The sequence below is a fragment of the Acyrthosiphon pisum genome, chromosome A1 (genome assembly GCF_005508785.2).
Source record: "Acyrthosiphon pisum isolate AL4f chromosome A1, pea_aphid_22Mar2018_4r6ur, whole genome shotgun sequence".
In the NCBI taxonomy this organism is placed as follows: domain Eukaryota; kingdom Metazoa; phylum Arthropoda; class Insecta; order Hemiptera; family Aphididae; genus Acyrthosiphon; species Acyrthosiphon pisum.
The window spans coordinates 100,916,206-100,927,087 of record NC_042494.1 but is presented as its reverse complement, the minus strand read 5'-3'; the positions used below and the strand labels follow the sequence as shown (position 1 = coordinate 100,927,087).

Here is a 10,882-nt window from a genome sequence, read left to right as displayed (position 1 = left end):
ATGTTTTATGCCTCATTCAGAAACTGGCCAAGTGTTAAATAATACAAATAAAAGAGGAGTGTTGCTCTTTAATGTAGGAGTGCAGTGAGGTTGTGAATTAAAAAATAGCAGACTTGGCCACAATGTAGATTTCACTACTTTGATAGGCCGACTTTTTTGGTAGGGAGTTTGGAACTTGACATTCTTTCACGGTTATGTTTTTGTTGGGGATATCATTTATTTTTGCGGGCTTCAGCATCGTGGACGACGTGTTATTATTATTTATTTTTTTTTTTATATGTCGTAGATTTTCTCTAGTATATTTTGTATTTGAATAAAATAAATGTACGAAAACATTATTATATTTTGTAAATATAATATATTATATATATTATATAAGTCAACTACAAACAATTCCTTATTACCATATTGTAACGCTGTTTGAAAGTAAACGTTTATCTAAACTACTCAAGATTAATCTGTGTTTTAAATTTCAAAAGTTTATCTTAAGAGGAAATAGAAATATATATGTTAGAAAAACTGGGCGAATTGGTTCGTGTAAAGATACACTGGCATTGCTGGAACTTGGCCTGGCGCACTGCCGTGCGCTCAGATATGTATATTGTAAATTGAATTGGTAGGTAGGTACTCATAATAATTTCCTGTCCCGTTCAATTAACAATACAATGTATGTCTGTGTTGATTTTATTATTATTAGATTTTGTTTTTGAGAGTCCGTTTCAAAAACTTGGATAACTAGTTTTTTGCTATTACGAGCAACATCACCTCATAGTTTAAGACAGTAAGTACAAAATGTATTACGAAAAATATAATCAAACAAAATCGGTCGTGGTTGCCATTAAAATGTAAAACTGCTTTCGTGTTATCGACTCGAGTAATAGTTATATGTGGTTCTCACAACTGGTGCATTTATTAATTTATTATAATATATTATTATGTTTGCACACGGGAAAATGGTTGTAATCACGAAGCTGAGTGCTAAACTCTGCTATCACTTATCGCGAGACACAAAGTGTTTTTTTTTTACAGACCACGGGCCACCACGCACGCGTCTAAATTGTAATCTCATTTTAACTTTATAAATCTGATGACATTTGGCTCATTGTAATTTCGTACACAATTATAATAGATAATGTATAATGTATTACGCGGCAACGATTACTGTAGTCTTGAAAATGCTAATACAATGGTTAATATGCGGTTATGCGAACCTCTCCGTTCTTGCTAATAGTTGCTATAATTGAAGGTAGGTACCCATGTAATATACGCTATCGTAAGTATATAGGATGCACGCGTTTTTCGGTGAGGTGTCATTAAACGGAGCTCGTCCGAATCGCTCTAAAACTCACAATCTATATAAAAATAAGTCAAAAATACTTAAATAATATATTATTATATTCGTCGTCGTCGACTCTTTCAATAGGTCCGTCGCATGCGCCATAGCTCAAGGTACACATATATATTTACGCAGTAGGTAGGTACTGTATATGTTGCTCAGTGTCCTGTTTAAAATATTATTATATTCATACGACAGTATACGTAATTAAACGTTATCTACATTCTCGACAAACGATCCTTTGATAAAGCTATAATAGAAAATATCAATACAGTAAAAATAAATACTAATTAGCTAATACAAGTATCATATTATTGTATACGCGAAAGCCGGGTTCACACATTTACATTTCCTTAAAGGCCAATTTTATTTTCATACAATATTATATAGCATACAATTTTAATTTGAACTTGCATGCGTATTGTGTCCGATCGGATAATTTTGTTCTTGCATAGGTACATAAAATAACGAATGCAAGAAAAAGCAAGCAGAATATTGTACAAAATATCAGCTTAACTCGGCTAATACGAAATAAATAATTCTGGAACATCGCACGAGTTTTTTCGTTTTTTATTCTCGTTCCAATTTGGCTTGTTATTGATTTTCAGCAGTATACCTAAACATATCATTATATTATATTACTATATATAGTATATACCATAATGTAGTACCTAAACATGTAAACAGCTATATTAACGAATAACTATTTCATTGTGTCCGTGTCCAGTAAATAATTACTACGATGGTGCCATATCGTTGCCGTTGCGGCGGCGGGTTGATGTCGACATTAATGGTGGCTGCTGTCCTCGTGTGCGGTGCTGTCGCAGGGACGATGCAAGTCGAGTACAGCTGGGTGTACGTGGACTATACATTTGCCAGTCCGAATCACCGAGAATCGGCCATCAACTCCGGGAAGTTCATTCCTGAAAACTGTGTCATACTGGACGTGGACATATTTCAAGGTGAATATAATGTGTATATACGACTCCGGCTACCTATTATAATCATCAGGGTTATCTCGACTACATCGTATCAATTTTTTCATTTGAATTGTTTAATTTTTGTTTAAAATTTAAAAATTATGTTTATACTTTTACATTGTTTTTACCTGATTTTTTACTACCAAATAAATTTAATAACTGATTGTTAATTAAATGTCAACAATATAATACGAATATATAGTTTTATTTAATAAATTGCTGTAGTCGATAGAACCCGGATGAATGATGATTATAACTGAATAATGTACTATTTACAATAACCTGTTGATATCATCCGTATAGACTGTTGCGTAGAAAAAAATTAGTTAAATAGGTATATGAAGTATAGGTATATTTAGTATGTAGGCAATTATATTATATGACTTATACATATAGTTACAGAATTGAGTATATATATCTATATTATATGGTTTTGCTTAGTTTTGTCAACATTATTTTATAAGTATATTAAAAATGAGAAAAGAAACCCGTCAAGCTACTTGGTATAAGTATGGTAAACCTAAATACTGACTTTCTAAATCGTTAAAAAAAAATCAAAAATTATCTTTGGTTCAAACCATGGGATCTGACTTTGACAAAGGAAATCATATTCGATGGTTCAAAATCAGAAACATATACATCTCTTCTGTTGTAGTATTACCGCCATTAATACTTATTCAATAACAGTTTATCAGATGATAAGACAATAAGTAACATATTATTTAATGTATCCCAGATACCTATACCTTTTTCTAACATAATTGGGACACAAAATGAAAATTTAAAAATTTTAATTTTATTTATTTAAATTATACAATTAACTGTCCATTCATATTGGTAACCTCGGGCCGCCCGCAGGCCGATGCCAGTTTATATATATATACAAATAAATAAACAAATATGTAGGTAAATAATTATATACCTACTTAAACATTTTTAGATTACAGCAAAATAACTACAAAATGGTTATTATTTATTAACATATCCAATTTTTTAAAAATTTGAACTCCAGACGTTTAAAAAAATCTATACAAATATATTTTTTAATTGCTATAAGAGCATCTGGTATTACATTTTTAAGCTTTTTAACTAAGGCTAAAATGTTTAGTCAAAATATGTCTGTAAATAGCACAAAAAGATCAAAATATTTTGAAAATTATATCATGTCTATAATAAATATTACTATACGTTTCGACATTTGGCAAACATTTTAAGTTTCTACGGTTATATATTTTTGGTATTACAACAAACCAACAAAATCAATTTATGCCAGAATTTCATAAAATTTAAAAAGTAAGTAAGTAGTATTATAAATAATTGGGTTGATTTCAATTAATTAATTGGGTACCTATAGGTATTGCAGATAATTTTCGATTTTCAATTTCCCCCACAAGTACCAATTATAACCTTGCTAACTGAAGATCAAAACATTTTTTTCTACCATAAAAGGTGTGTACACGCATAGATAACAAATTTAAAAACACATATTATTTAAATCAATACACTCATCGATGAATAAGATTATTATGAAATAATTTTAGGCGAGACTTAAGCCTCCTTAGTTACCTGCAGGCCTTATAGGCTATAGTTACGCTTATTTTTGCCAAACTACCCGTAACCAAACTTGTCGAAATCCTTGGTAATATATTTTTGTATATGGATATCATAATATGTGTAATATGTATTGATTTCAGGCTTCAGCGTTGTTGAAATGTATATACATATTTTTTTAATCACTATATATAGTCCGTATAATCCGTTTTATATTATATTATAGGCACGCTCACCAATACTGTTTGTTTTAAAATTAGTTCAGTGGGTATCGCGAACAATTACAGGTCACAGCAAATACACAGATTATACCTATAGACATTTAGGTATATTATTATTGTCATTACCGTGGAAAAAAATCTGTTTGCTTAATTTTAATTCTTGCGCGTATCAATATCCACCGGTATGGCGGTAAATCACAAGTCATTTTTCAATCTTTGTTTTAATGAGAAAAAATCTATTTTGTCACGCAAAAATTAAGTAATCGACATTGCTATCCTATTATTATCATTATTATTAAATATTTTTTTTTCACAAATATGAGATGTTTTTGACATATATGCTATTTATAATTGCAGCGAATTCCGGAGTTTAAATTTATAAAAATTTGGATTTTATCTATATATATATATAAATGATATGTCTATTTGCAGTCTATCTGCCTGTATATCCTGTATGCATTCCTAAAAGGCTGGACCAATTTTGATGAAATTGTTTGTGTGTTCCTGGATGATTTAGATACACAATTGCCAATTGTACCCAGTAGGTGCAACCAAATGAGGTGCTCAAACATGGATTTTTAGATTTTATTTGGAAACTGTTGTTTATAAATAATTGCTATTGGTTAAAGAAGAAATAATTAGTAGACATTAGTTTTTTTTGTGTATTGGTTGACATTGGTTAATCGAGCAGATCAGGTCCAACTGTACAAGCATACATAAAATCGAATTTTCGCACATTGCCAAGGTGGCTGACTTTTACAATTATATAGCCGCTCATCGGCGTGTCCTACTTGATACGCTGTCGCACATTGTCCGCGATCAGACGTAGTCGAAATGCCTATAAGGGTGGGTGTGTCGTACTTACTGCAGTGAGTTACAGTGGCGAACCCAGGGGGGTGGACCCCGGGTCCGGACCCCACCCCCCCTTGGCTTATGTCATAGTTTTATTTTTATTTTCAAAAGTTTCTGTGAAATGTTCATCGAAATGTATTGATTAGTTTGATTAGGTATTACTTATTAGTTATTAGATTAGATTTGGACATTACGTATTTTGTTTATAACACGTCAAATCCGATAATATTTAATTGACATACATTGTAAATATAAATTTAAAAATGTAAATAATATAATTGTGTGTTTTTTAGATTCTGAGTGAAACGATGAATGTATTGATTTTACAATGATGTGTTTTTTTTTCTTCAACAGTATCTTTTCTGATAGGAAAGTGAATCTAGTTGGTACTTTGGGGGGTTAAAAGAAAAATGTTTCCAGTAGTTTTCAAAAGCGCCGTGAAAAACAAAAGAAAAATTAAGGAAAAACGGTAATTTTTACGCAAATTCTGTTTTCGAGAAAATTGATTTTGGTTTTTGGTGTAACTTTAAATAAATGACCGTAGATACATGCAATTTTCACTGGTTGTTTATATTTCCATTTTCTATACATGATAAAATTTTTAAAATATTTTTATTTGTTTTGAACTATTTAGGGACATTTTCAGTTTCCAATATAGACCAATATATTAGTTTTTTTTTCTATGAATGTCAATAAAACTTTATTTGTTGAGTAAAAATACTTGAAAATTTAATAAAAGGCTACTACTATATTTTTACAATAACATTTGAAAAATATTAAAAATCCTTTGTCATGGTTTTTTTTTTATTATCATTTAAAGTTCAAAAATTGACAATATTTATCAAATTTAAATTTGAATAATTATTTTGTAGTTAAAAATTTATAAAATTTTCAACTTTTTTATCTAAGGATTGAAAATTTAAAACGAAATTTCACGTAAGTAGTTAATTCTGTTCCCAAAAAATTAGAAAAATACATAAGCACAGTTTATTTTTATACTCATTTTAAGTTCAAATTTGGTCGAAATTACATATTAAAAAACCTAGAATAATTATTTTAGTTATTTTGTTGTGATTGTATAATTATTATACAATTATACTATAATATTATTTGTGGGTACTTGAAACTTATAAAGTATACTATTATATATTTATATGATAGTATTACGGTTTGTTGTTGATGTATAACGCGTTATAAGTACCTAATGGATATTATGATATGATTAATTTGAAATTTATTATAGGTCAATTTTTTTTTTAATACCATAGATATAAGTATATAATATTTTAGTCTAAATTCAGTCTCCACTCAGAATCGTTTTTCTTATACAATGATATTATATCATTGAATTCAAATTTAATACCATCCATTATACAGTGACCCACTTGTAACCTACTATACAGCTGCTATACAGCAGAGCGACATCCACTTGCCCAACTTTTTTTTATTGGTCTTAATCCCAGCAAATTGTGTTTATTAAGAAATGAAATGTATGTATATACTCAGGAAAAGGACAGACAAACAGTAGTTAAACAAATTTTTTTGGACCCCCCCCCCCTTGAATAAATCCTAGTTGCGCTACTGGTGAGTTACACTCAATACCCAAAAGTAGTTGAACAATTAAACATTTTTTAAAGTTGTCACTTTTTACGGGGAACAATGTGCGCGGGATAAGTTAATATAAAATTGAAATTTTAATATATTTTCATATATTTTGTATATTTATCAACATTTAATTAATATAGACATTTTATTTGATATATTTATTAATGTTTTAACGATGTTTAATGATTAATAGTTTAAATTTAATATCATATTCATATATATAATTGACTATACAATATACAAATTACGAAACTGTTATGATTCAACCATGTGCAACTCTATAAAAAATATATTAGATGTTTCTTTAATTATAAAATAAATAATTGTATGGATATTATTATTAACATAAAAAAATTAATGGTATAACATATTATTCTTTGAGAACGTAACAAATGCATTATTAATGGCAATAATATATGTAAATAATTTCAAAGTTTTCACTTTCTCTTCTGTCTTAGGTCCATCTGAAGAAAAATTATACTTCAATATGGGTTCAAATTCAAATTCTGCTGTTACAAAACAACGAGTGTTTGTAACGGTTCCTCGTATCAAGCCGGGAAATCCTGCATCGATCGCAGAAGTAGTTCCAGGAGATCGCCCAAGTTCCGTGCTATTAGCGCCGTACCCGAATTGGAAGGCTAATACTATTTCAGAAGAAACGATCAATTGTGACGATACGATTGTTTCAGTATTTAGAACCAAAGTGAGTAAAAAGCAACAACTAAAGTATAAAATGAACAAATTAATTCATACACACGTATTTAGATTGACTACCTCGGTCGATTTTGGGTTGTTGATGTCGGCACATTAGATCAATTTGAGATGACAGCTCGTTCCGTGTGTCCTCCAAAACTTTTGATATTCGACTTGAAAAATGGCGATAGAGTTATAAGTAAGTCTACTATGAATTCTGAGAACTGTTTTATCATATTTTTTTTTCAACACACTGACGTCTCTAATTTTGTCCCGTTATCATTGTTATAGAAACGTATAAATTTCCTTCGTCACAGGTAAAAGACGTTTCATTGTTTACTAACATCGAAGTCGATATCAGAGATTCAAAGGGCCGTAATACATTTGCTTACATAACCGATACTACTGCATATAAACTTGTCGTGTATGATTTTAAAAATGACGAAAGTTGGGTGATAGATCAAGCATACTTTTACCCGTACCCAAATAAGGCTCATTTTAAAATTAAAGGAGTTAACTTCGACTTAATGGATGGAATATTAGGATTAGCCTTAGGTAATATTTTTGCCTTTATTTTAATTATAGTGAGTACCTATAACATATAATGTCCCGATGACCGGAAATGCCATTGTTTAGGTCCTATAATAAAAAACGATCGAAAATTGTATTTCCACGCCTTCGCTAGCATCAGGGAATCGTGGGTGAACACCAACACATTGCAAAATAAATCGTTGTTTCAAAATGGTTTAATCGACGGTTCCGGTACATTCTTTTTGTCTTCGGAAGTTAGAGAAACCCAATCTAGTATTGAAGTGATGACTGACAATGGAGTACTTATATACGCATCAATGGATAACAGTTTGGGTTGTTGGAACATCCAGGACCCATTTACAACTAAATACACCCACAGGATATATAAGGTACCTATATAATAACTATCTACTCACATAAAATTAATTGCAGTTACAGTTAATACTATTATGTGGTACGTTTTTATATTTTGTATTAAATTAAGTTTTATTAGCTTATTTTAATTAAGTTGTTAAGCTTTGTAAAATATGCTAATTTTGAAATTGAAAGGGTCACATTGATACGAGTGTATTATTTATGTATCATCGGCTACTGGTAAATTCCCCAGTGTGGTAGCCGGTAGGTAACTGGTAAGTTTAGTTTTGAGGAGGACACCAGTAGTTAAAAACCTCGGGTTAACAATAGATTTCGGAAACATTTTACTCACTCGGAAAATGGATATTACGTATATCGACCAAAATGTTAATTATATTAATCATAAATCATGAAATAAAATAAAAAGTGTTATTGTGGATGTAATAATTAAATGTTTTCATTGTGTGTTTATTAAACTGTCAATAAAAAATTCTTAGAATTATTTGTTTGAATAATATTGTTTCTAAATAAAAACCAGAAAAACAACAAATAATTTTAGATTATATAGATTATCCAACGAAAATGCGTAGTCAAATCTCAAAACGAATTAATACATTTTTTTCTTAGTAAGACTAAGATCTAAATCTTGTTTGCGTTTTAAGTAAAACCAAAAATAATTTTGAAAGGTAGTGGAGCAATTTTTGAGTATTTAATATAAAATTCAAATTTATAATCGTATACATTTATAATTTTTTAGAGTGACGAAGATTTTCAATTTCCCAGTGGCATGAAAATTGTAGGGGACAAAGTGTGGGCAGTGTCAAGTCAACTTCAAAATCATTTCACCACTATGGTCACTAATCGTAAATCGGTCAAGTACAGGGTGCTGGTTGGTCGAGTTGACGAATTGATAAAACGCACAGGATGCGATAAGAGGTCGGCATTTGTCGATATAAAAATGTCATCTAATGTACAGAATATTGATCCCTCAAAAGATCGCTTAGTATTTAGTAGTAAAAGAAAGTAAATACGGTAAAAGGGATGCTTGCTTCAATATTTATTAAAAAAAATTAAAAATGTAGTGTGTAATATATATTAGTTGACGTAGTTTCACACTTTAATTTGTGATTATAGTGAAAAATTGGTACATAATTATATGCATATTTGCACAAAATAATTTAACCTTGACACGATTATGTATCTATATGAACCACATTTTTTAGTAGAATTTATATAATAACTCACAAACCTTAAAATGTTTCAAGGACTAACAAATTATTCTCACGTATCAATAGACAAACTATATGAACTATTATAGTGTATGTTATTTATAAATTATAATCAATATATTGTATATAATTAATTAATTTAAAATATTTTTCTGTAAATATAATAATATATTGTATTGCAGTTAATGTGTATTTTTGTAAAAAAATAAAATGCTTATCATCTGTGGATTGGTTTCTCTTGCTGTGGTAATTTGTATAATCCTTTCCTCATTAGAACCTACTACTACAGGTACACATATGATTAATATATATTCTTTTTTTCATTAGGACAAGATTCGACGACGATAACGACGAGTATCTTGTCGAATCATTTGACGATAACATATTACATGAATGGCGTGCGGTACCAGACACGGAACCATGGAGCTATTCGAGAATGTCCAGGGTGTTCGAAGACAAAAATGGCGCACATCAGACTCCCGTTAAGTCGTTGGTATTGACCGGAAACGTAAACGTACACGGTCACAGTAAATCGGCGTCGTTATCCTACGATTGCCGTATGAGTATGATCAACGGTCAACTGAAAAACCGCGACTGTTTGGGCAAGTCTCGTCGGAGGAACCGGGTGAGGCGCGGTCTGGGTCCTCAAAGGTGACGCATCTTTATTATCGTTGCCAGTTGCTTGTGGTGATCATTGTGACATACAACATGTGTAACGGCTCATATATCCATATCCAGAAGAAATTTATAAACAACTTCTGTGTTATGTTTTTTTTTTTTTTATATGTATATAAAATATAATTTAAACCGTACATAACCTCATAGGTCATAATCATAAACGATGCATATATATTACGATATTTAGTTAGTATATATTTAGAGATCGCGATTGCGCAACGCGTACCTATATAATATAATATATGTAGCGGAAGTAGTATCACGAGTTGTTTCTAGAAGCTCATTAGTATAGGTAGGTATATAATTAGTTACGTTCGTATAAGTATGCGTTAAGTTAGAGACATAAGTAAGTGTGTACTGAAGAATACATTTTACATTCTAAATGTGATTAGTGCGTGTCCGTAAACCATTTTGAGAAATCTAGGTGTTTGTAGACGATGAGAAATAATTATGCAACTATTTACACATATTACTTATATTATATATAATATATTGCTTAGGATAAACGTAAATAACATAACCAAGCCTAATTAGAATTATTCTAATAATTAAAAAAAATTAATTTTTCATATTCAAAATAGCTTACGATTTTTAATTTCCATTTTGTATACTTTGATATATCTATTAAGTTTAATAACTAGTATCTACTATATGAATCTAACATATTATATCCATAAAGTCAAAAAGACTACAACTAAATAATCGCCTACTCATGCTAAGAATACTTATTCACAGAAATACACACACAAACCTAAAAATCAAACTGGTAATATACAAAATCCTTCTAAAACCCACAGTGGTGGATCCAGAAGGAGAGCAAATGGGGCATTCCCCCCCCCCCTAATCGCCGTA

General features: G+C 30.2%; 1 protein-coding gene across 3 annotated transcripts in view; it reads left to right on the top strand.

Moving 5' to 3' along the window:
* Positions 1–10,574, top strand: part of LOC100169465 (protein yellow) — a 19,615-nt gene extending 9,041 nt beyond the window's left edge. Inside the window, exons 1-8 of one of the 3 annotated variants that reach the window (XM_029487906.1) lie at positions 820–1,246; positions 2,064–2,298; positions 7,004–7,248; positions 7,311–7,437; positions 7,530–7,793; positions 7,875–8,158; positions 8,881–9,059; positions 9,680–10,574. In XM_029487906.1, the coding sequence (XP_029343766.1) occupies positions 2,079–2,298; positions 7,004–7,248; positions 7,311–7,437; positions 7,530–7,793; positions 7,875–8,158; positions 8,881–9,059; positions 9,680–10,007 (1,647 nt within the window). In that variant the 5' untranslated portion in view covers positions 820–1,246; positions 2,064–2,078 and the 3' untranslated portion in view covers positions 10,008–10,574. Of the gene's footprint in view, positions 1–819; positions 1,247–1,316; positions 1,450–2,063; positions 2,299–7,003; positions 7,249–7,310; positions 7,438–7,529; positions 7,794–7,874; positions 8,159–8,880; positions 9,060–9,679 lie in introns of those variants that run through there. The other 2 variants (XM_029487905.1, XM_001942665.5) reach the window with 2 other exon arrangements.
* The last annotated feature ends 308 nt before the right edge of the window (positions 10,575–10,882 follow it).